General features: G+C 43.4%; 3 protein-coding genes across 3 annotated transcripts; 2 read left to right on the forward strand and 1 right to left on the reverse strand.

Annotated features, from left to right (window-relative positions):
• Positions 1-1,180: 1,180 nt before the first annotated feature.
• LOC134079104 (class I histocompatibility antigen, F10 alpha chain-like) lies at positions 1,181-5,687 on the reverse strand. The gene is made up of 6 exons (XM_062535276.1): positions 5,297-5,687; positions 3,980-4,237; positions 3,574-3,858; positions 3,200-3,469; positions 2,823-2,981; positions 1,181-2,135 (listed from the first exon to the last, which is right to left on the reverse strand). The coding sequence occupies exons 1-6, from the start codon at positions 5,325-5,327 to the stop codon at positions 1,969-1,971; spliced, it is 1,170 nt and encodes a 389-aa protein (XP_062391260.1). The 5' UTR covers positions 5,328-5,687; the 3' UTR covers positions 1,181-1,968.
• A 2,274-nt stretch (positions 5,688-7,961) lies between these two features.
• On the forward strand, positions 7,962-13,344 carry LOC134079132 (E3 ubiquitin-protein ligase TRIM35-like). The gene is made up of 7 exons (XM_062535312.1): positions 7,962-8,007; positions 8,116-8,602; positions 8,773-8,868; positions 9,016-9,243; positions 9,928-9,950; positions 10,036-10,154; positions 12,116-13,344. The coding sequence occupies exons 2-7, from the start codon at positions 8,201-8,203 to the stop codon at positions 12,649-12,651; spliced, it is 1,404 nt and encodes a 467-aa protein (XP_062391296.1). The 5' UTR covers positions 7,962-8,007; positions 8,116-8,200; the 3' UTR covers positions 12,652-13,344.
• A 5,453-nt stretch (positions 13,345-18,797) lies between these two features.
• LOC134079013 (E3 ubiquitin-protein ligase TRIM35-like) lies at positions 18,798-25,057 on the forward strand. The gene is made up of 6 exons (XM_062535178.1): positions 18,798-19,796; positions 19,918-20,013; positions 20,328-20,558; positions 20,907-20,921; positions 20,959-21,133; positions 23,815-25,057. The coding sequence occupies exons 1-6, from the start codon at positions 19,395-19,397 to the stop codon at positions 24,402-24,404; spliced, it is 1,509 nt and encodes a 502-aa protein (XP_062391162.1). The 5' UTR covers positions 18,798-19,394; the 3' UTR covers positions 24,405-25,057.
• Positions 25,058-26,591: the final 1,534 nt, after the last annotated feature.

Below are 26,591 nucleotides of genomic sequence, written 5' to 3' on the forward strand. Positions count from 1 at the left end.
CGTAATCACAATTATGTGTGTAAATCTATGTTAAAATGTGAAATCGTAAAATCGATTTTTCACTATAACTAGGGTAAATACAGTACTTATTTTTGCAAGTGTTGAATTTTGTGGCTAAAGTTCAATAATTTTTCTTAATATTAATAATTAAAAATGAATTATTAATAATTAACATTGTTCAATAGAGTTGGGCTGCATAGCTTGTTGACTTTATTTTTAATTTCCATTTAACTGAGTGGAATTGCCCATTATCTCCAGCCAGCCCAGCCAGCCAGCCAGCACAGCCAGCCCAGCCAATCTCTGATTTAAGAGCCCTTTTAGCCATGTGATCTACTGCTTAATTCCCCTCTATCTCAACATGAACCCACATAAAATACACTATTATATTACAACTTATGCAAGTCTATACAAACTGTGAAAGATTTAAAAAATCAAGTCTGGTCTACAAACAGATTTGCAATTATTAATATGTGTTAGTGAGTCTGAGCAGCTTATACACTGATTAGACCCAACCTCTTCTATCCACGTTGAGTGCTAGTAAAATTGCTAGAAGTTCCACAGTGTAAACCGCTAATTGATCTGATGCTCTTTTTAATACTGATTACTGAAAATGTGGTACAGTATATACATTGCTGCTTCCGTCTTTCCTGTGTCTGGCTCTTTTGATCTGTCTGAAAAGATTTGAATTCTATTGTTATAGACTACTTGAGACCTATTGCTGCACCAGATCATTCATCCCACCATATTCCCTGCAGTGTCTTGACATCTTTGTTATTTCAAAATCCACAACTGCTAAAGGAAATATCCAAGACAGAATAACAGATAATGCCACTGTACAGCTGAGACTTAGTTTTGAAAGTCCCAATTTCTCTGCTTGCCTATTTCCCACCCATCCAAAACTGTTAGATTGCTTCCTTCCATGTTCCCAGCAAGAGTTGATGATCCTGTTATGCCCCTGCAGATTTTCTCAGAAAATGGTCAATATTCTCCTAGCACCCAAAGGTTGCTGCACTACCAATGAATGGTCAAAAGGGGGCAGAGTGGCGTAACAGTTACATTTCATAGTGTTCGATAGGTCAACTCAACTGAGCAAGGGTTGACCCGTACGTGGACAACAAAGGGTATCTCATACATCCACACACACGTAAACGCAGACACAATGCATAATGTTGTACCAATGTGCTATGTTGTACATTTATTGATATACTTTAGTCTCTGTCAATGATGTGTTCCGAAGTTCATTCCAGTCAAAGACCAAAGAGAGTTTAAATGGAGGCCAGTCTTGGAATGTGGTCACACCTGTTCATGAAGGCTAGATATTGTTGATTACTTTAGAGAACTTCAGCTTCACAAAGTTAGAAAACAACAAAATACAGAAACGTAAAATTAACTTGGACTTAGAGCTGTAGTTCTACTGTACAGTACATGATTGCAGTACATAAAATAATCAGTGTTAAATAGTACAATACAGAAACAACGAAAGTAGTAATAACATACATCTTCACAAAACCTTCGTCACTGAGCATTACGATGTTTCCACCCATCAATAAATTCAATCTTGACATTTAAAAAAAAAAAATGTTTTACATAAATTGACCTCATCAAACGTTTTGCCTTTTCACTTTTCACAATGTTTGCCAAGTGGTAGGGCATTAAAACAAGCTACAAAAATGCACTGGACTAGCTTGCACATACAGTATGCACTAGTATTTTCCATTCCACAGTAGCTTTTAGTATTCCGAATATGACCTTACTCAGGTAATGGCAGCTGGAATAATACAGACACCACTTTCATGAAAGATTTAGTAATGAAAATAACTTTTGAAAAATAACAGTTTTAAATTATCCATTGCGTTAATAAACAGAGTACAGAATATAAGGTCCCATCGTAATTGTAAAAGATATACAAAATATTCATATTTTTCCATTTTTCCCTTTTTTCATTCGTAAACAATACACAATTACTTTTTATGAAGATTCTTCTGATTGTATGCTCCCAATTAAAGGAGCTCTGATGTAGAATTCATTATCAGCTGCAACATGTCTGTTGAACTCCCACTGGGTCATGGGCATGGCTATGCGAAGAAGCAGTCGGATCTGCTCGGCTTCCACTCTGATCCTTTTTGCTCTTTCAGCTGCAACACAAACACAGTAGCAGCAGTAGCAGCAACACACAGTGACAGATTCACTCTGCTGTTGAACTGAGCCAAGCATAGACCTCTGAAGTTCGCCTACAAAAAAGCCACCATCTTTGCCCAAATAAGGAGATCTGGTATCTTGAGATCTTTTCTATGGGAAAATAACATGGGGATTTTCAATTATCGCACCTGTTAAAATCTCGCGGGGATGATGACATTGGAAATGCAGACGTTTTTCACTACACAGTTTTGTCCACTGCCGTCTATTGGATACTGTGATTTTCGGTAGGTGAAGACGGCACACTTTGATCTTTGCTACCCCAGAGCTAACTTACCATGCAACTTGCCATAGGCAGTTAGCTTCAATGAACTCCCGGATCTCCTTATATGGGCAAAGATGGCAGCTTTGGATCCTTTTTGTAGGCGAACTTCAGAGGTCTTTTATCATATCCAGCATCATCATCACCACCAACAACAACATCATCATCACCATCAACATATCATCATTATAATCACCAATTCACCATCATCATCATCCATCATCATCACCACCACCAACATCATCATCACCATCATCATTATCACCATTATCACCACCACCATTATCAACATCATCATCATTATAATCATCACTGTCATCTTCATCATTATCATCATAATCTATCCTGCCTCTGTGATCCTCACCTTGGACCCGCAGCTGGTTGCACTTGAGCCGATACTTTCCAACTGCAACGAGGATGCCCGCAAGAATAGCCCAGCCGAGGAGGAGCAGGCCAGGAGCAGGCCCCGAGACATGACTTGTTGAAGTTTTTTCAGAGTTTTTTCTGAGACATGGCAGCCCATCTGATTAACAAAACAGCACACAACTGTAATTCAACTTCACCTTTGGGTTATGGTTATGGTCATCGTTATGGGATTTGGTTATGGTCATGGTTATGGTTATGGGATTTGGCACTCAACGCTGTTGTGCAAATAGAGGGAGAAAGAATACCTTCTTTCACACTGACAGTCAGAGCCAGACTTGCCACTGACCAAAGCTCTGTGTTTTGATACGATCTTACCCCACTGTTGACATCTGTGTGTTGTTTCAGTCTGGACGTGACACTGGTAGTTTTCTGCATCTTTACGTTGCAGCTCAACCTGGACTCTCATCTGAACTGTTCCGTCCCCATTGGGAAGTGGTCCAGTCAGATTTATCTGATGGACCACAGGAACTCCATCTTTAGTTAACTGGATCCTGACTCCTGATAGGTCGGAGCTTATCACATGACACTTTAGGTACGTGGCAGTACTTCCTCGGATGGGTTTGGCGAACATGTACACCTCCAACCCTGTCAGAGACCATTAACCATTTAAACAGTGTTTGTTACAGTTATTACTATTCCTAATCAATCTTATGTATAGAACACTGGATCTGTGTACTCCCGTCACTCACCTTCGTGAGAATCTGAACCGGAATGTGTTCTCCCTTTTGCAGTTTTATTGAGGGCATCCCAACACTTGTCCTGGAGGAAGACTCCATAGACGTAGTTGCGGACATTATTCCAGTCAGTCTCCTGATTCCACTCTTGAGCTACAGGCACCGCAAGGTCAGACTGAGGTATCCATCGAAGAGTTTTAGGGTCAAAGGTTAAGAAATCATCTCCGTCGACAGCCCACTTATCAAAGACAAAGATGTCGGAGCCATTCACTTGGCAACCCCGACGTCTTTGGAGAATTTCTGTTTGTATTTGGTCATTTAAAGTATAGAAGTCAATATATCACATTTTGTTGTACAAAACAGACAATTTATTATTATTGATTGCACAATGCGATTGCTAGTTAGTCCCATATGCTCTCACCTGTCCAACCAGCTGTTTTGTTTATAATCTGGAAACTGTGCAGGTGTTGTCCGTACTCTCCCTTACAGACCTCATGTTTCTGCTGAAGGTCCTCAGAGGTGTGTGCGTGTGTGACCCAGTTGTGTCGCGGCTGGTCAGTCAGTGTGGGACTCTTACAGTGGAAGAGGACGTCTCCGCCTAACAAAGTCGTCTGTTGGAACTGCAGCTGCCCGTTAGAGTCACGTAGAACTGTGTACTGGACCTCTAGGGACTGCACTTCTGCAGGGGACAGATGACCTACAGATGAGTTCAGGAGACCACCTGCACCCGTACCTGCACCTGCACCTGCACCTGCCTGACTGGAATCAGTCTGTTGGAGCTCCCCATGCTGTCACTCCATAGGGAGGGAATGTGAAAACCTGCGCCCCTAGTGGTTTCATTCCTACTGGAGAGCCGTTATCATGTAAAATCCCACACACCGTGGTGTTAGATAAGTATTATGAAGCCATATCAGCAAATTTATTGACCAAAAAAATATTTAATATTATTTTTTTTATAATGTGAAGACAGTTAAAATCTACAAATTAAGCATCTAAGAATTTGCCCTTTTTAAAAAAATAAATTTCTCTTTCAACTCCAACAAAACTCCAACAACATGTATTTAATCATAGCATGCCTTGTTTGTTAGCCCGGTTAACTTATACACTTACAGTAACACACAACTATTGCCAACTCATTATGTAAGTAGAAGCACAGCACCAATTACCCTTAATTAAGGTACACAATGTTCTCTGTCTTTACAAAAACATGTTCAGCCAGATGCAAATGCAAATTGCATTTTGATCAACCAGATAAGGCACAGCTTCTGTGTTATAAATATAATTATTTTAAATTGAAAGGGAACTGTTTATGTGGCGGTGAGTGGTGAACATTGACATAATTATGTACTCTGGAAGAACTGACAAAAGCCTAAATGTTCTTTAAAGAATATTATCAGATGCTTCACATTTTTACTCCTTTACATTCAAGATGGTTCTGATGGTCATCTAAAATTCATGTTTTAAAATTACACTGAGGGTGTAAAGAGAATTAAACTCTCTTAAAATTAAATTTCTCATTTCAGCTTGACCTTTAAAATCACACAAAATGTACAAGAGATAAGCAATGTTGTTACAAGTTGATTAACAGTAACAGTACGAAACAGTTTAATAACACTAGATAACAATAAGCACACTTTGGATTAGCAATGAGTAAGTATAAAACGTCTCATTGTTAACCTCAGACTTATGAAGCTGTAGAAATGTCAGTCCACAATCTACCAATGCATTGCATACATACCCAAAGCAGCTGAGAAAGGCACGTTGCTCATGAAACAAAACACAACCACAACCCTTAGCCCAGTCAAGTTCCCATGCTGGAACGCAGTCTTGTGAGTAACAATATCCTGACACCAAGTCTTTGGAGGAGATCCAGAAGGAGATATATGAAATCCCAGCACTGACAGTCTTTCTAGTCATAACAAGTGTCCCTGTCGAAGCATTTGCAACTGTGACAAAAGGATGTTCAGGAACATCCAAAACAAATTTGAAACATTTCCTTTCTCGTCTGAGTTCTCCATAATGGCTCACATGGAGTTTATTGGAACTAAGCTGCTCCAAACTCGTCCTGTGTTTGCTTTCTATCTGTGTGCAGTTGCAGTTTCAAGTCAAGAGTGCAACAGTGCTCTTCTACCAAGCTGAGACTTGCTGTGAAAACACATGACATGACTAGCAAGACAGTTGAGCTCCTCCTACTGATGTTAGACACACCTGGTTTTTTTTTTTCATTTTGACTTTGGTTTATCTCACCTCTTAGACACTTAGGTCTGCAGCTGGCCTGTCTTGTGTTTGTGTCTGAGGGGTCTTTAAAATACAGAAACAGAAAGGTGGTTCTTCCCAACACAGGGGGGAGCTTGCTGCTGGCAGGACACATTTAAAAGCCTGGACATGTGATGTACAGACTAGACACGAGACCAAATTTATCCCATCCACAAAATGCCATGTCAAAAGCAAGAGTTATGACTCCAAAGTAGATTAACCGGTTGTCATTACATGCTGATGTTTATTTGATTGAACACTTCCTTGTTCCTTTGCATTGCAATGCTTGGCATTTTGTTTATGTCTTGCCTGGTACTTTTCCTTTACACCAGGCGCCAATGGAAAAGTACAAAGGGAAAGTAGGCCTATGTTCCTGTAGCTACAGTAATATGCCTAATGACACTCTGCATAACACAATCTTATATTAACTTCAAGGGCCACATCTGGTTAATATCAAGTGTTTGACCTTGTTAACACGCCCATGTGATATAGTCTGTTTTACAAGACACATGAGCGAAATAAGCAGTGGTGTTCAAGATCGTTGGTTAGAAAGTTAAATCAGAGGGATTTTGAACATTCATTACCTCCGCCAAGGAGGTTATGTTTTCATCTGGGTTTGTCTGTCTGTCAGTCTGTCTGTTTGTTTGTTTGTTTGTTTGTTAGTTCGCAAGATAACTCAAAAAGTTTTGGATGGATTTTAATGTCATTTTCAGGGATGGTCTGAAATGACCCAAGGAAGGGAGTGATCTGTATCACCGTTTGGATCCAGGAGGCGGTTATGTTTTTTGCTTGGTGGAGGTCTGCGCTCTCTGAGTGCTTTTCTAGTTGTTTATCCCACATACAGATTAAGGTAGTTAATCTTATCATCATTATAGATATAATCTTTCCTATCTGTAAATCAGGCCATTTCTACAATGACCAAATGCTAATGTGGAGTAATGGTCAGTGAGAGTTTGGAGAGTTGTGTGATTGTAACTGCTCCCCCTGCTGGTGAGGTTATGTCGGTGCAACTCATTTGTACTAAACACATGCAGCAGCAGTAAAGGCATCACCTCAGAGTGCTTTCAGTAACACTTAGTGTCCAGCACAAAGCCTCTTTAACATACGAACCCTGAGATACAGCTATTGTTCTGTAGAATGATGTCACATTTTATTGGTGTATTGATGGCAGTGTGTGTTTGACCTGATGAGATTCCAGCTCTCATGTATGTAATATAGCACTGGACAGTACACAGTTGAAAGGGACTCCACTCAGCTCTTTTACATAGGGAAAAACCTTACAAGAGGTTCTGTACGATTCTTGATTTAGTGCTACTCAGGGTACCTGAACCTGTAGAGCAGTGGCCCACACCTCAGTTCTGGTGAGGAGAACTTTCCCAACAAGAACCTGAGGAACCCACCAGGCAGCAGCAATGCAAGAGCAATTTGCAGGTTCCTACATAATGAAAAAGGCACAATCACAGTGTCCAACCTCCAGACAGGCACAAGGGGGCAGCAGAGTCCTACACACTTCAGAATACTGTACCTCCAACATTATGTGACTATGTCCTGTGTTGCGAGATTAGAGACCAGAGAAATATGCACAAGGCAGGGGTTTTGACTTATGACTTATTGGTGGTGGGAATCTATCAGTTCTGCTGATAAGTATGACCTGCTCAATACATTAAACATTTTCTTATGGTGTTGTTCTTATGCTGGATAAGCACAACAGGGTTGGTTTCAATTACTGTAATTCATTCATTCTTTCATTCTTTCTCTCACATGGTTTAAATGACTTCTCTCTCTCTCTTACTCTCGCTCTCAAGGCTCTTCTCATTCGTCTTTTTATCTATCCTCCCTTCCTTCCTTTCTTCCTCGGTCCTCCGGCTCGTTGCTACTGTTCTATAGAGAACACTGGATAGATTTGGAGGACCAAGGAAGGAAGGGAGGGAGGATAGATCAAAAGATGAATGAGAATAGCCCTTATTCTCTCTCTTTCATTCATTCTCTCTCTCTCTCTCTCTCAAGGAGCGGAGGATAGATAAAAAGATGAATGAGAATAGCCCTTATTCTCTCTCTTTCATTCATTCTCTCTCTCTCACATGGTGTATCTGAGCTGGCCAATCAGAATCGACCCAAGCTCCTCCCTCAGCCTGTTGAATGAGGAAGTGGGAACTGAGGCAGACGGACTGTTTTGCACTGAACTTTGACCAGGTACGTATTCTACAATGTACCGAGTACTTTTATACTCTAACAAGCTAACAAATCTATGTACATGAAGACTACAGCTGTGTGAATTGTATGTTCTGTTTCCTTTCTCAGAAACGTTCATGATCTTCAAACTGTGAACTTGAAAGTGAAAGTAAACTGACAGCAGTTATTGCTAACAAGTGTCTGCTGGTAAACAATGGCATCTACATCTTTTTCCGAAGAGGACTATACCTGTCCTGTGTGCTGTGACATCTTCAAGGACCCTGTTGTCCTCTCATGCAGTCATAGCATCTGTAAAGTCTGTCTGCAGCAGTTCTGGGAAACTAAAGGATCCAGAGAGTGTCCAGTCTGCAGGAGGAAATCATCAATGACAAATCCTCCAGTCAGTCTGACGTTAAGGAACTTGTGTGAGACGTTCTTACAGGAGAGAAGTCAGAGAGCTTCAGCAGGGTCTGAGGTGCTCTGCAGTCTGCACAGTGAGAAACTCAAGCTCTTCTGTCTGGAGGATAAACAGCCTGTGTGTCTGGTGTGCAGAGACTCAAAAAAGCACACTGGCCACAAATTTCACCCTGTTGATGAAGCAGCCCTTGACCATAAGGTAAAGTGTTTTTTAATGATTATAATGAGATTTAACAGCACCACCTTATTCACAATTTTTTGTTTTGATTATGGGGATGGGATTTAACACCATCACTTGTAATCCACTTGTACAACACTGTAGCCGAACTGTAGTGTGCAGTCTGCAGTAATATCTGTTATTAATTCCAGGAGGAGCTCAAGGTCAAGCTGCAGCCCTTACAGAAGAAACTGAAGACCTTTGAGAAGGCTAAAGTCACCTGTGATCAAACAGCAACACACATCAAGGTGAGTCCAGACACATGTTACATACAGTGTGTGAATAATGTCAGATGTCCCGGTCATCATTGTTTGTATGCAGGTTTTTACACATTGAGGCAAAAACACATTTACACATAAAGGCTTTTTGTAAATAAGTAAACATGTTTTATCCAGACTCAGGCCTTGCACACAGAGAGGCAGATCAAGGCGGAGTTTGAGAAGCTTCACCAGTTCCTACGAGATGAGGCCGCCAGGATAGCTGCACTGAGGGAGGAAGAGGAGCAGAAGAGTCAGATGATGAAGGAGAAGATTGAGAAGATGAGCAGAGAGATCTCATCTCTTTCATGCACAATCAGAGCCATAGAAGAGACGATGGGAGCTGATGACATCACATTCCTTCAGGTATATGAACCATCCACTGTCTATAAGGGCGTTAAATCCAAACATCTGAATTACTAGTTTACAGTTGTGTGGTCATAGTTGTTATTATGACAGAGCGCTACAGGTTTACAGTACTCACATGTAATGTCTATGACTCACAGTCACAAAGTGTCACATGCTGCGGTCTGGTAGGGAGGTAGTCGGTGTTCCATGCAGTCAGGTGGCAGTTCCACCTCCAGCTCTTTCCTTCTCCCTCAGCAGTGCTGAATTGTACTGAAAGGTTTGAAAAGGTCTCTCACAGTCGGTATGTGGTTTATTAGCCACAAATGGTATTTATTAGGACTGTTCCAGTTATTTCTGGCATGTTTGCCTCACAGATTAATTGTATTTGCCATATAATTGTATTTACTGTGTGTGATATGACATTTACAGTATGTGTTTAATTGAACTTTATTACTGAGTGTGTTGCTGGAGTGTTGTGGGCCGTGTGGTGTGTGGTCCTGTCTGGAACACAATGGCGAACAAGTGAATGAGAGCAATGAGGGACACAGAGAAACACTGGTGTGTGTGTGTGTGTGTGTGTGTGTGTGTGTGTGTTGTTTGGTTGTATTACATATTCCCTTGTTTGCTTAAATGTTGTGAGAGAAGAATGTAGAGTTACAAGAATGTAGAGTTTAATACTTTTCATCATTTGCTGTTTTCCAGAACTACAAGAGCACAGCTGAAAGGTGAGTGATCTGCCTCCTGTCTCTCTCTTCTCTGTGGTTCTGAACCCAAACCCACAGCAGCACTGACTCCTGAATGTTATTCCAGAGCCCAGTGCAGACTGCAGGATCCAGAGAGGGTTTCAGGAGCTCTGATCAATGTGGCAAAGCACCTGGGCAACCTGAAGTTCAGAGTCTGGGAGAAGATGCAGGAGACTGTTCAGTACAGTGAGTGAAGCACAAACACAAAATGTATGTGTGTGTGTGTATGTGTGTGTGTGTGTGTGTGTGTGTGTGTGTGTGTGTGTGTGTGTGTGTGTGTGTGTGTGTGTGTGTGTGTGTGTGTGTGTGTGTGTGTGTGTGTGTGTGTGTGTGTGTGTGTGTGTGTGTGTGTGTGTGTGCGTGCGTGCGTGCGTGCGTGCGTGCGTGCGTGCGTGCGTGCGTGCGTGCGTGCGTGCGTGCGTGCGTGCGTGCGTGCGTGCGTGCGTGTGTGTGTGTGCGCGCGTGTGGTGTGTGTATGTGTATGTGTATTCACCTGTGTATGTGTATGTGTGTTTGTGTGTGTGTGTGTGTGTGTGTGTGTGTGTGTGTGCAGGAGGGAACAACACAACAAAAACACCAACAATGTCTCTGTAATATTATCAATATGCCTGACTTCACCATCATATATATATACAGGATACACACAGCATACACACACACACACACACACACACACACACACACACACACAAACATGCACACGCATACACACATACTCTCTTACATGTGTGTGTGTTCATTCACACACTCTCTCAGTCTCTTTCTCTCTCACACTTACACATGAATACAAAAGAACACACATACACACACACACACACACACACACACACTGTCATGTGTGTGTATAGTCCCTTTCTCACATGACTTCTAGAAGTCACCCGGACATATTTACCCGGGTAGAGGCACGACACGGACGGTTCCCACATGCGCCGTATGTCCGAGTGAGACACGGGTAATTGTGTTCACACTAGACCCGAGTAGGTGCCGCGAGGGGTGGGGCAATGTCAGCACTTGCAGGGGGAGGGAGATGACGCTAAATAAATGCGTTGTTGTGTTGTATTGCCTGGCTGATGCGAACTTACATCAGATCCAAAACATCATGAAACAACAGAACAAGCAGTTTAGTTAGCTCGCTAGTCAGCGGGAGCTAGCATAGAGGAAAAATAGCTAACGCCAGGACCACACAGTAAACAAAGCTCTGCTTTAACCCTCTCTGGTATAAACATCCAACACAACAAATTCATTGAAAATAATTACACACCTGGAAAATATATGTAGCATGTAGCATGTAGCCTAGGTCTAGGCTCCTTCCCAACTCCTACAAAAAGCAACAATGCTAAATAACAGCGATGTTAACTGTTAATTGCTAACCATTGTAATAACTACAGTATACAGTAATAAACAGCTAGTTGCGAGCAAATCGACAACACTTCAAGCTATTCACGTAGCAGGTGCGAAAGCCAATTTGAGAGGCATCCATAGCATACTACTAGCCTATTCATCAAATGACCAAAGCCATCGAACTATTCAATTCCTTTAGGCTATTCACCTTGCTTTAGGCTTTTCATGTTCATGTTCATGTTCATGTTTGCAAGGATAATCCTGCCTGTCCCGCAACAAACACAACAACGTGATTGCAGTTTAAATTTTTATTATAGGCCTACGTACACAACAAAACGTCACTGTTTTCTGTAGTTCTACTCCGACGTTCTCGTCTGTGTTCGTACTCGTAGGGCAATGTTTATTGTTACCAATTTGTACTTTCAGCCTCGCGCCGCAAGGGCACGTTTCTATACGTCATCGGTACGCCCCCCTCACTCTACCCAGAACTGTCCCGGCTGCGTTCCCACCTAAGCGCACCCGCTAGTAGGGTGAGTTCCGGGTAAGAAAATACTCAAGTTTTGCGTTCCCACATACAGCCAGCCGTTTCATATCCGTTTGACATCCGGATGTCTCGCTCATGTGGGAAAGGGACGTGTGTGTGTGTGTGTGTGTGTGTGTGTGTGTGTGTGTGTGTGTGTGTGTGTGTGTGTGTGTGTGTGTGTGTGTGTGTGTGTGTGTGTGTGTGTGTGTGTGTGTGTGTGTGTGTGTGTGTGTGTGTGTATGTGTGGTGCTCTCTTTTCACTGTTATTGTTTCTTCTCTGCAGCTCCTGTGACTCTGGATCCCAACACTGCAAAACCCAATCTCATCCTGTCTGAGGATCTGACCAGTGTGAGACGTGGTGAGGAGCAGCAGCTTCCTGATAACCCAGAGAGATTTGATAAGTGGGCCAGTGTGCTGGGCTCTGAGGGCTTTAACTCCGGGACTCACTGCTGGGATGTGGAGGTTGGAGAGAACACATGGTGGAATGTGGGTGTGATGACAGAGTGTCTCCAGAGGAAGGGAGACTACAGCTCCAGGAGTGGATGGTGGTGTGTGGGGTATTATTGTGCTGCATATGTAGCACATGCTCCTCCTCATGACCCCACTGACCTCACAGTGCAGCAGAAACTCCAGAGGATCAGAGTGCAGCTGGACTGGGACAGAGGAAAAGTGTCATTCTCTGACCCTGATAATAACACACACCTACACACTCTCACGCACACTTTCACTGAGAGAGTGTTTCCATACTTTAATACTGGTGTCTTACCTCTGAGGATCTCACCAGTGAAGACTGCAGTTACTGTAGAGCAGCTCAGGTAGAGTCCACACAAGTGCTGCTGCTTTGGGCTGCTGGATGTAGATGGAGGAAAACACATGAGCTCAGCATTGATGCCCAACAGATGTTTGGCACACAATTATTTTCAATTTAATCTATAGTATAGCCATTGTATAGTAGTTGTTTGTACTTTCACATTATATCTTTATCTTTCATCTATTTTCATTTAATTCAAAGCAGTCTGTTATTCCGTATGGAATGTTATTGGTGGTGTATCAGTGCAGCACTGATCCTCCACAGATGCATGGCAGGATGGATGGATGGATGGATGGATGGATGGCTGGCTGGATGGATGGCTGGATGGATGGATGTATGGATGGGGTATAATGTGCACGTGCAGCATACAGAGCACACACTCCTCCTCATGCCTCCACTCTCCTCACAGTGCAGCAGAAACTCCAGAAGATCAGAGTGCAGCTGGACTGGGACAGAGGAGAGCTGTCAATCTCTGATCCTGACAATAACACACACCTATAGACACTCTCACACACACTTTCTCAGGTTTACACATGTGATCTCTTGCCACCTGCTGTGTGGTTGTCACAGTTTTGAATGTTTGTAAAGGGCTAAAGGTTTAGACACATGTAACAAGAGTAGCTTTAGTTTCCATAGAAACAGTATGGAACACTGAAGTCATTTAACTCGTGTCATGCCTGAGTGCTGTTTTAAATAAATGGACCTGCTAATCTGACAGATAATTCAATTGTGTTTTCTGTTTCTAATAATGATTGTGAACATGCAGTAGCAGAGGGTTTTGTATCTGACCAAAGGTCAAGGGCGTGGTGGTAGTGTAGTGGTTACGAATTTCACGCTAGCATGTAGTAGCCTGAAATGTTGTGGATTCAAAACTCAGCTTCCACCTTTGAACCCTTCAGGCAGGCACTTAAAGGTACACTATGGGCCCTTCTCATTCTTCTTTTTATCTGTCCTCCCTTCCTTCCTTCCTCAGTCCTCTGGCTCATTCCCACTGGTCTATAAAGATTGACTATTCCATTGCCAGCCCATCATTCTCTATCTAGATCAGTGGGAACGAGGACCGAGGAAGGAAGGGAGGATAGACAAATGAGAAGGGCCCTATGCAGTTTTGTGTACATTTTGTTAACAAGCTCCCCCTAGAGTTGCGGAGTATTTGTTATTTACAACTGAAATAAAAGCCTGACCGAGGTCGACTTTCTCTTTTCCTCTTCTTTGTTTCTTCACTCTCTCTGTTCTCTTCACTGCCATCATTCACGTCTGCTTCTTAGAACTTGTTGATGTGTGTGACGTGACGTCTTGCAATTCATGATTTTTAAGTAGATTTTTTGGGCTTTTGTGCCTTTAATTTGGACAGGACAGTAGAGAGAGACAGGAAGCGAATGGGTGAGAAAGTCGGGGTGGGATCCGGAAAGGACCTCGGGGCGGGAATCGAACCTGGGTCGCCGGCGTGCAGTACAGGTGCCCCAGCCAGTTGCGCCACGGCTGGGGCCTCAATTCATGATTTTAACCAGATCTTTTGGTAGCATAGCCAGCATCGCTGGTCCTGACAGCAGCAGGCCCTCCTGCTTTGCTAGCAGCATGATTCGCTCTATTACGAGTTTGTTTACCATCAAACTGACTTTGATGCTGTCATATCAACAATCACATCCAACAAGCAGGAAAAGCACTCAAGGTTGTTGAGTGAAGTTAGTGTTGATGATCATGAAGTGATGATTACATTACAGCCCAAATCACGTCTACATCCTCTCGTACTGTATGTGCTTGTTAACAGTGTTTGTTCAGCAGGCTATTACTGAAATGACCAAATGCAAATATGGAGCCATGGTTAACTGGACAGCTGTCTTGTATACCAGTCACATAGCATAGCACAAGATAGCATTGATTCTACTATTGGACAAGTCATTGCTCCCCCTGCTGGGCAGATCAAGTCATTTGTATTGAACAGCAGCACTATTATAAGCAGGTAGTAAAGAGTGCAGTCAAATAAAACCCCATAGAGGTCCTGAGATGGAGGGCTGGCAGGGGTAGTGATGAGAAGGAGAGAAGGCAGAGGAGAGGAGGAGAGGAGATGCTCTATAGCACACCAACATGTTCTGTTGATGTAGTTTGTTCAGTCTGTCTTGTGTACCTGGCCAACTGAATGATTCCTCCCTCAGCTCTGCTGCACAAGACCCTTATCAGAAGGTCAGGAGGTTTCATGATGTCCTCCCCTGCTCCTGATGATGCAGGAACAGTGAAGACTCCTTCGGGATGTTTGCTGTTGGGTGGAGATATCATCTGAGTCTGTAGATCAGTTGGTCCACTCCTCAGTCCTGGTGCTGATTAGAGCAGTTGGTCCACTCCTCAGTCCTGGTGCTGATTAGATCAGTTGGTCCACTCCTCAGTCCTGGTGCTGATTAGACTGTAGATCAGTTGGTCCACTCCTCAGTCCTGGTGCTGATTAGACTGTAGATCAGTTGGTCCACTCCTCAGTCCTGGTGCTGATTAGACTGTAGATCAGTTGGTCCACTCCTCAGTCCTGGTGCTGATTAGATCAGTTGGTCCACTCCTCAGTCCTGGTGCTGATTAGACTGTAGATCAGTTGGTCCACTCCTCAGTCCTGGTGCTGATTAGACTGTAGATCAGTTGGTCCACTCCTCAGTCCTGGTGCTGATTAGACTGTAGAGCAGTTGGTCCACTCTTCAGTCCTGGTGCTGATTAGATCAGTTGGTCCACTCCTCAGTCCTGGTGCTGATTAGACTGTAGATTAGAGCAGTTGGTCTGGTGCACCACAGCGGCTCCAGTGTCCATGAGTCAAGCAGAGGGAAATGAGCCAACATGTACTGTGTCCACCCCCAGATAGCCACAAGGTGGCAGCAGAGTGCTGCACACTTTAGCAGTCCTCCTGCAGAGATGCACTTCTGTCCCATCATCTCGTGCCATGTGAACCTACACAATGATGGCAATTGTGGGGTTTCCATTTTATCTTGTATAGTGCAAATAAATTATAATTTAGGCTGACAAAATGAATCTGATCAGTTTATTTCAATGAATTTAGCCGAGTAAGTTCAAATAATTTTAACATGCACATGTGAAAGGAAAATCAAAACAATTACAATATACATGTAATTGGTTAAATGCTACTGTACTGTGTGTTTGCAACGAGTTAATGGGTAAGAGGCTATGTTACATTCTCGACTCGACTTTGCACTTTCTCTAGATAACCAACTGCTGTTTCACTCCCTCTAGCAGAACTGGCCAATCAGAATCCGCTTCAGGCAAAGTCCCTCCATCTGACTCACCTTAACCTTGTTCAACAAGGAAGTGGGGAACTGAGGCAGACAGACTGGCAAACTGTTTATTTCTGTGAACTCTGAACAGGTACAAGGGTACGTACTTTAATATTCAACTAACAAACTAAATACATGTCTCAAATGCATGTAGATGGACATGACAGCCTTGTGGATTTACAATTCAATTGCTGTAACCGAGTAACTGACAGTATTTTTCAGCTAATTTGAGAGTGAAAGCAAGTTGTGTAAACGGCTAGTCAGTAAGTATTCGCTATACAGTCTAATATGGCATCAAAATCTTTTTCCGAAGAGGACTTCACCTGTCCTGTGTGCTGTGACACCTTCAAGGACCCTGTGCTGCTGTTATGTAGTCACAGCTTCTGTAAAGTCTGTCTGCAGCAGTTCTGGGAAGCTAAAGGATCCAGAGAATGTCCCGTCTGCAGGAGGAGGTCATCAATGGTAAATCCTCCTCTTAACCTCCATTTAAGAAACCTGTGTGAGACGTTCCAACAGGAGAGAAGTCCTAGGGTTTCAGCAGGGTCTGAGGTGCTCTGCAGTCTGCACAGCGAAAAACTCAAGCTCTTCTGTCTGGAGGATAAACAGCCTGTGTGTATGGTGTGCAGAGACTCCAAAAAACACACTGGCCACAAATTTCACCCTGTTGATGAAGCAGCACTTGACCGTAAGGTAAGATATTTCTCCTCTTGACCATAATATGATATTTACTGTAGTCACTTGATTAATTGGATATTAATGAACAACTGTCTGAAACAAGTCTGTTGTTTATTCCAGGAGGAGCTCAAGATCAAACTGCAGCCCTTACAGCAGAAACTGAAGACCTTTGAGAAGACTAAAGTCACCTGTGATCAAACAGCAGATCACATCAAGGTGAGTGGGGGCACATTTTTTGTAACATCTGTAGAGGATGTGAATCAGGTTGTACCTGTCATCTCATTCTTTGTGATGTGTTCTTTTATTACATATTGACTAGCTGTAATTATATAATATGATGAAATCAGCAGACAATGTGAATCACCTGTATACCTGTCATTTAAAAATATTCTTAACGGTACTGTGTAATTTTTCCCTATTCTTGCCAATTGATTTGTGTCATTTACAGTCCTCATACAGTATATTCCTCAAATTCATGTTGACTGCTGAAACAAAATAATTTGAGTTGAGTAAAATAGTTTGCTATCAAATATGCCACCACACTGTTGTGTCTTGTGTCTTGTGCACAGCTGAAGCACTCTGTTTATGGTGCTGATGGTGCACCTGATATAGACCCCACCTGTCACATGTTTGTTACTCTGCACTTTTGATGCCACTGTGTATGTCAATCTGACTGCAGTAGTGTTTTGCTGTGCTTTCTAAATGAGTAAACAACATGAATTGATATTATTCAGACTCAGGCCCTAAACACAGAGAGGAAAATCAAGAAGGAGTTTGAGAAGCTTCACCAGTTTCTACGAGATGAAGAGGCAGCCAGGGTAACTGCACTGAGGGAGGAAGAGGAGCAGAAGAGTCAGATGATGAAGGAGAAGATTGAAAATATGAGCAGAGAGATTTCATCTCTTTCAGACACAATCAGAGCTATAGAGGAGGTGATGAAAGATGATGACATCACATTCCTGCAGGTAAGAACAATCCATTGTCTGTAAAGTTGTTAACTCCAAACATCTGATCACTCGTTTACTGCAATGATTATGTTTTTCTATTTGTTTATATGACAGGAAACAAGGCATTATATTAACCATCATTCTACACATCATTTCATAAGCCACAGACTGTATTTATTATGATATTTCCACTCATTAATAACCTGCTTGCCTCACTGATTTTAAAAAGTATGATCTATGCCGCTGTCTGTTGCTAAAGGAGCTGTTAGCGCTCCCACTGTCCAGTGCAGGGGGTGTGAGGGATTGGCCATGATGATGGAGGCCCAACATCTTCCTCTGATCTACTGTATCAATAGTCCAGAGAGCAGCCCAGGACAGAGCAGCAGACGGTCTTGATGGTGGGAGTCAATCATCTTGTATTCAGGAGAAGATAGTTCCTCCCACATGATTGAACTAATGTGGCGAGGACCTACCCTGCATTTTAGATCATCCCCCTTTGCTACCCAGCTGATAATGTCTGTGTCATGGGAGAACTGCTGGAGGTGTTTTTTTTTTGTTTTTTTTTTTGGGGGAGGGGGGGGGGGGGTGTAGCGGGAGGGAGAGATGGGGCGGGATTGGGAAATGACCGCAGGTCGGACTCAAACCTGGGTCCCCATGGGCACTCGGACCCGTAGGCTACATTGCACAAGCGCTGTAGCCTGTTGCACCACAGCGCCCCCCGGTGACAGGTGTTTGAGTTGGTAGTCTTGTATACCAGTCACATAGCATAGCAGAAGATAGCATTGATTCTACTATTGGACAAGTCATTAATCTCCCTGCTGGGCAGATCAAGTCGTTTGTATGGAACAGCAGCACTATATTATAAGCAGGGAGTAAAGTGTTCAGTCAAATAAAAACCCCACAGAGGTCCTGAGATGGAGGGCTGACAGGGGTAGTGACGAGAGTCTTGTGTACCTGGCCAACTGAATGATTCCTCCCTCAGCTCTGCTGTGGAGAGAAGCCCTCTATCAGAAGGTCCAGAAGTTTCATGATGTCCTCACCTGCTCCTGTTGATGCTGGAACAGTGAAGACTCCTTCGGGATGTTTGCTGTTGGGTGGAGATATCGTCTGTAGTCTGTAGAGCAGTTGGTCCACTCCTTACTAGGCTGACAGTCACTGTGTCCACCCCCAGATAGCCACAAGATGGCAGCAGAGTGCTGCACACTACAGCAGTCCTCCTGCAGAAATGCACTTCTGTCCCATCATCCTCCTGCCATGTGGACCTTCACAATGATGTGTCCCCCATCTTGAGAACACTCTGTACAACAAGGCAATTGTGGGCATTCCTTTTTATAATGCAATAATAAAATAATAAGAGGCTACATTTTAGGCTTCACTTTGTACTTTCTCTAGATAACCAACTGCTGTGTTCCTGTATTGATAGAGATGACTTAGAGGTAGAAATTAAGGGCCATTAAAAATCATCCCACCTGTGAGTAAGCTATAGCGTGAAATGTCAAGATATTAACTGTCAATCATCAGAACAGGATTGTCCTGTTTTACTCCCTCTGGCAAAACTGGCCAATCAGAATTCTCTTCAACCAAATTCCCTCCTTCTGACTCACCTCAACCTTGTTGATCAAGGAAATAGGGACCTGAGGAGGACAGACTGGCACACTGATTTTTCGTAAACTATGAACAGGCACAAGGGTACTGGATACTTTTATATACTAACAAACTAAATACATGTCTCGAATGCATGTAGACGGACATGACAGCCTTGGATTTACAATTACTTGCTAAAACTGACAGGATTTTCAAGCTAATTTGAAAGTGAAAGCAAGTTGTGTAAACAGCTATTTGTTTAGAAAAGTGTCTACTATGGCATCTAAATCCTTTTCCGAAGAGGACTTCACCTGTCCAGTGTGCTGTGACACCTTCAAGGACCCTGTACTACTGTCATGTAGTCACAGCTTCTGTAAAGTCTGTCTACAGCAGTTCTGGGAAGCCAAAGGCTCCAGAGAATGTCCAGTCTGCAGGAGGAGATCATCAAAGAGTCATCCTCCTCTTAACCTTCACTTAAGGAACCTGTGTGAGAGCTACTTACAGGAGAGAAATCAGAGGGCTTCAGCAGGGTCTGAGGTGCTCTGCAGTTTGCACAGTGAGAAGCTCAAGCTCTTCTGTCTGAATGATAAACAGCCTGTGTGTATGGTGTGTCGAGACTCCAAAAAACACACCAACCACAAGTTTCAACCTGTTGAGGAGGCAGCACTTGACCGTAAGGTAAGAATTGTTTCCCTCTTTATTATGATATGAGAAAATCACCTGATTAGTGGGAGATTAATGAACAACTGGTGTCAGAAAAACTGATGACATAGTCACTGAAGTCTGTTATTTATTCCAGGAGGAGCTCAAGATCAAACTGCAGCCCTTACAGAAGAAACTGAAGACCTTTGAGAAGACTAAAGTCACCTGTGATCAAACAACAATACACATCAAGGTGAGTGGGGGCACATTTAATGTAACATCTGTAGAGGATGTGAATCATGATGTACCTGTCATCATTCTTTGAGATGTGTTGGTTTTTACATATTGACTAGCTATACTGTATTTCAAAATATTCTTAAAGGTACTGTGTAATGTTTACGCTCCTTGAACAGAGCACTTCTGTTGTGCACCTGATATAGACCCAACCTGTCACATGTTCGTTACTCTGCACTTTTGATGCCACTCTGTATGTCAATCTGACTGAAGTAGTGTTTTGTTGTGCTTATTCTGTTTCTAAATGAGTAAACATGACTTGATGTTATCCAGACTCAGGCCCAGCACACAGAGAGGCAAATCAAGCAGGAGTTTGAGAAGCTTCACCAGTTTCTACGAGATGATGAGGCAGCCAGGATAGCTGCACTGAGGGAGGAAGAGGAACAGAAGAGTCAGATGATGAAGGAGAAGATTGAGAAGATGAGCAGAGAGATCTCATCTCTTTCAGGCACAATCAGAGCCATAGAAGAGCAGATGAAAGATGATGACATCACATTCCTGCAGGTAAGAACCATCCTGTCTGTAACACAGTGGTGACCAAGTGAATGAGAACAATGAGGGACACAGAGAAACACTGATGGATGTGTGTGTGTGTGTGTGTGTGTGTGCGTGTGTGTGTGTGTGTGTGTGTGTTTGCATGTGCGTGCGTGCGTGCGTGCGTGCGTGCGTGCGTGCGTGCGTGCGTGCGTGCGTGCGTGCATATGTGTTTATGTGTGTGTGTGTGTGTGTGTGTGTGTGTGTGTGTTGTTTAGTTGTATTACATATTCCCTTGTTTGCTTAAATGTTGTGAGAGCAGAGAACAGTAAAGAAGAATGTAGAGTGTAATACTTTTCATCCTTTACTATTTTCCAGAACTACAAGAGCACAGTGGAAAGGTGAGTGATCTGCCTCCTGTCTCTCTCTTCTCTGTGGTTCTGAACCCAAACCCACAGCAGCACTGACTCCTGAATGTTATTCCAGAGCCCAGTGCACACTGCAGGATCCAGAGAGGGTTTCAGGAGCTCTGATCAATGTGGCAAAGCACCTGGGCAACCTGAAGTTCAGAGTCTGGGAGAAGATGCAGGAGACTGTTCAATACAGTGAGTACACACATTTCTTTCCCTAACTGCATTTGCTGCAGATTGTTCGCTACAGTAAGTACAGTGTTCGCTACAGTAAGTACAGTGTGTGTGTGTGTGTGTGTGTGTGTGTGTGTGTGTGTGTGTGTGTTTCACTTACAGAGAATGTGAGAGAGAGGTCTTTGAACAGATTATTGCTATTTCGAGACCCAAGATTGTTGAACATAGTGAAAGTGCATGCACACTCACACACTCAACACACACACTCAACACACACACTCAACACACACTCACACACACACACACACACACACACACACACACACACACACACACACACACACACACACACACACACACACACACAAAACAGAAGCAAAATATATTCATCTATAGCCTAGCTTACCCATGAATTTCATGGGTATGCATTGGTTTAGATGAATATATTTTGTTTATAATTTCATAGTTACTGAAATGTTGTCAGTTCATTAATTAGGATCCAAACAGAGATGAAGTTAGAAGCAACCAAACACCTCCATGTTTTCCCTATTAAAATACAGTTACACGAGTATGGTAAACGTGGTGCATTTCTAAGCAGGTAAGAGGGATAACTATATTGTGTGGCGGAATAACACTTGGGAGCACTTAGACTCGGCGCCGTAATATCCTCACTCCAAAGTGAAACTGAAAGTGCAAGAGTGATGATATTACTGCGCCGAGTCTAAGTGCTCCCAAGTGTTACACAACATAGTTATTTCTCTTACCCGCTTAGAAATGCACCACATTTTATTTTGTCTCACCATACTTGGTCCTCAGTGATCAGACACTATTGCAGCCAGTATCACACTGCAGTGCAACACGTTTGTAAAAAAAAAAAAGCACATGCTATTACTTTTAGTTTTTTTTCAATTATCCCTTACATAACCATGTCTGGGCAAAACCCCCCCCCCCCCCCCCCCCCCCCCCCCCCCCCCCCCCCACACACACACACACACACACACACGCACACAAATGATTTAGTCATTGGAGTGAAGTGGTCATGTGGATGAAGAGTTGAGGGCTGCCACAGAGCAATGATTCTAATTCATTGAATTGTGTATGTCTTTGGGCGTGTTTGTGTTTTTGTGTGCATTTGTGTGTGTGTGCGTGTGTATGTGTATGTAAGTGTGTGCGTGTGTTGGGGGGGGTTGATGTAGGTCTGTGTCTGTTTTCAGTGTTTGTGATTGTATGTGTGTGTGTGTGTGAGTGTGTGTCTGTGTGTACTTGTGTTTGTATTTGTGTGTATGTGTGTGGGTCTGTGTCTGTTTTCAGTGTCTGTGCTTGTATGTATATATGTGTGAGTGTGTGTTTGTGTGTGTGTTTGTGTGTGTGTGTGTTTCACTTACAGAGAATGTGAGAGAGAGGTCTTTGAACAGATTATTGCTATTTCGAGACCCAAGATTGTTGAACATAGTGAAAGTGCATGCACACTCACACACTCAACACACACACTCAACACACACACTCAACACACACTCAACACACACACACACACACACACACACACACACACACACACACACACACACACACACACACACACACACACACACAAAACAGAAGCAAAATATATTCATCTATAGCCTAGCTTACCCATGAATTTCATGGGTATGCATTGGTTTAGATGAATATATTTTGTTTATAATTTCATAGTTACTGAAATGTTGTCAGTTCATTAATTAGGATCCAAACAGAGATGAAGTTAGAAGCAACCAAACACCTCCATGTTTTCCCTATTAAAATACAGTTACACGAGTATGGTAAACGTGGTGCATTTCTAAGCAGGTAAGAGGGATAACTATATTGTGTGGCGGAATAACACTTGGGAGCACTTAGACTCGGCGCCGTAATATCCTCACTCCAAAGTGAAACTGAAAGTGCAAGAGTGATGATATTACTGCGCCGAGTCTAAGTGCTCCCAAGTGTTACACAACATAGTTATTTCTCTTACCCGCTTAGAAATGCACCACATTTTATTTTGTCTCACCATACTTGGTCCTCAGTGATCAGACACTATTGCAGCCAGTATCACACTGCAGTGCAACACGTTTGTAAAAAAAAAAAAGCACATGCTATTACTTTTAGTTTTTTTTCAATTATCCCTTACATAACCATGTCTGGGCAAAACCCCCCCCCCCCCCCCCCCCCCCCCCCACACACACACACACACACACACACGCACACAAATGATTTAGTCATTGGAGTGAAGTGGTCATGTGGATGAAGAGTTGAGGGCTGCCACAGAGCAATGATTCTAATTCATTGAATTGTGTATGTCTTTGGGCGTGTTTGTGTTTTTGTGTGCATTTGTGTGTGTGTGCGTGTGTATGTGTATGTAAGTGTGTGCGTGTGTTGGGGGGGGTTGATGTAGGTCTGTGTCTGTTTTCAGTGTTTGTGATTGTATGTGTGTGTGTGTGTGAGTGTGTGTCTGTGTGTACTTGTGTTTGTATTTGTGTGTATGTGTGTGGGTCTGTGTCTGTTTTCAGTGTCTGTGCTTGTATGTATATATGTGTGAGTGTGTGTTTGTGTGTGTGTTTGTGTGTGTGTGTGTGTGTGTGTGTGTGTGTGTGTGTGTGTGTGTGTGTGTGTGTGTGTGTGTGTGTGTGTGTGTGCGCGCGCGCGTGATTGTGTTCTCTTTTCACTGTTCACATTTCTCTCTGCAGCTCCTGTGACTTTGGATCCCAACACTGCAAAACCCAATCTCATCCTGTCTGAGGATCTGACCAGTGTGAGACGTGGTGATGAGGAGCAGCAGCTTCCTGATAACCCAGAGAGGTTTGATCACTATACCAGTGTCCTGGGCTCTGAGGGCTTTAACTCAGGGACTCACTGCTGGGATGTGGAGGTTGGAGAGAGCACAGGGTGGCATGTGGGTGTGATGACCGAGTCGGCCCAGAGGAAAGGAGACAATGAGTACATGAGTGGATGGTGGATTGTGCAGTATAATGATGGTAAATATGGAGCAGGTGCTCCCCCATGGCTCACTCCCCTCACAGTGCAGCAGAAACTCCAGAGGATCAGAGTGCAGCTGGACTGGGACAGAGGAAAGCTGTCATTCTCTGATTCTGATAATAACACACACCTACACACTCTCACACACGCTTTCACTGAGAGAGTGTTTCCATTCTTTAATGGATATCCTCTGAGGATCTCACCAGTGAAGGTCTCAGTTAGAGTAGTTAGAGCTGATGGTGTCTCTCTGGGCGTTTTCAGGCCGACAGAGAACCGTGCCGGTGCCGGTTCCCGCACGTAATCTCGAACCGCCCGACGTGTTCACGCCAAAAATCAGAGCGTTCGGGAACCGAAAAGTTGGTTCCCGATGCGGACCAAGGAAAACTTGGTTTATCTAAGCGAACTGTGACGACAAGGTACACGTCAGCAGGTTCATACGGGCCATACGCGGCAACATAAACAAAGGAAACGTGTGTGCTTGCTGTGACAGCTCCCTTGCTGTGACATCCGCTTTCGTATGGCCGTCTTGTGGCAATTCAACACCCCCTGTCGATGACGCATCACAGGTTCACTTGAATAGTGTGAACGCGGGCCGTTCACCTGTAAGCACTTTGGTTCACAGTGTAATTGGTGCGGGAACCAGCACTGGCACCATTCTGGCCGACCTGAAAACACCCTGTGTGGACCAGAACGGATCAGCATGAGGAGATGAATCAGTTACAGGAGAAATCTCCAGCACTCTCCACACCAGACACTCTGACTTTTTTAAATTGTTAGGTTTACTGTGCATGTGATAATGTGCTGTCCGTTCTATGGATGTCACTGTATCATGCATCCCCTCTATTGAAATCCGGTTGCTTCTTCTTATTATTATTTTTTATTCTTTTTACCTTTTTGTGCACGCTTTAACTAATGATATGATATGCTGTTATCAAGAGACTCTCTTGAAATGGCACATCTCAGGTTAACATGTGTGTTTATAACCAATGAACAATAAAAGCTAAAAAAGATAAACATCATTATGCCAAACATGTACTAATTGAACATTTTTACTGTACAGATACTGTATACTTCATCAGTGTCCTGTTTGTGATTACAAAGTGATCAGCACCTTACACTACCAGTTGCTCCACTACCAGTTAAACTACTTTCACCTGTTTGCCTTTGCAACCAATCATCAAGATGCCCATAAACACAGACTGAGGGGTGATTATAATAAGGAGAAACTTACAAGGTAGAACCAAGGTAGGCCGTGTCCAGAAGTCAAGCGTGCACGCTGGATAGTACCTTCTTTCCAGTAGCGTCTCAGTTAACTTGCTCCTCAGTATGCGTAATTTGGACAGCACTAACTAGTTGGCGTCACCTGACTTGGGGAGGGGGGTGTGTTGATGATTTGCATGACGTATGGAGCTTGACCTGCGCTGCGCAATGGATTATGGGATATCTGAGGGCAAAAAAGATGCATCGATGGACGCTTGGAAATCACGCCAAACGAAGTACCCATCTAGTGAGAGCGCTTGACTTTCGGACAGTCTATTCTGACGTAACCTCCGGAAAATGCACACTGCCCAGCGTGTGTACTTATGTTTCAGACACAGCCATTGTCTAGTTGGGTTCCTTTCTGTATACAAAATGGGCTATACAAATAAACTTGCCTTGCCTTGCCTAGTTTCTCCTCCCTGGGGCAGTCACCCCCAACATGATGAAATAGTGCCATCTGTTGGTGGAATTCTGTAACACTCCTTGATGACATCTTGTGTATCCTGCCACTCCCTTCCAGTCCTCTCCATAGAGCACCTACCAACTAACCTGACGCACAGGAAGTGCCCCCACATACCCACCACTCAGAGTGATTTGTGGGTTCCTGTGTATGAGAAAGGCCCAGTCACCATACTATTATTTGCTTTCTCCCTCCTTTCTCTGTCTTAGTCTCTCTTGGTCTCTCTCTCCCTGTTGCAGTATGCCTAAGGCTGAAATTGTTATTATGAGCAAACAGGACAAGTTCTGACAAAGAGAGAATGAGAGAGTGGTGGGAGGGTTAATGGATAGGCCTACGCTGTTGAATGCCATGTGGAGATGTCATGAGGAGGAGATGAGATAGGCACACAGGTACTAATGTTCCTTAATCTCCTCTGAGATCGGTGGTTGTTTATGTGTGTGTATGTGTGTGTGTGTTTGCTGTGTGACAGTAGTTGATAGCACCCTTGACATCATGACATGTTCTCAGTCCCAGAGCTACGTGTGTGGGAAAAAGGGACTAACGCGTGTCATTGTTCTCTTAACTACATGACAACAGAATGCTTTCTTGCGAGTTGGGTGCTAGCAGCTAGAGAGACTATAGGCTATACATCTCCCCCGCCATCAAGATCACATGCAATGGAACAGCCCAGCAAGTATAAAAGTGCACATCATCACGGTTCTGGCTACGCGCTTCATTTGAACTGTGGACGTGTTGGAAATTGTGTGTTGACAAGGAGGAGCATTTGGA

The sequence above is a fragment of the Sardina pilchardus genome, chromosome 4, assembly GCF_963854185.1.
Source record: "Sardina pilchardus chromosome 4, fSarPil1.1, whole genome shotgun sequence".
NCBI lineage: Eukaryota > Metazoa > Chordata > Actinopteri > Clupeiformes > Clupeidae > Sardina > Sardina pilchardus.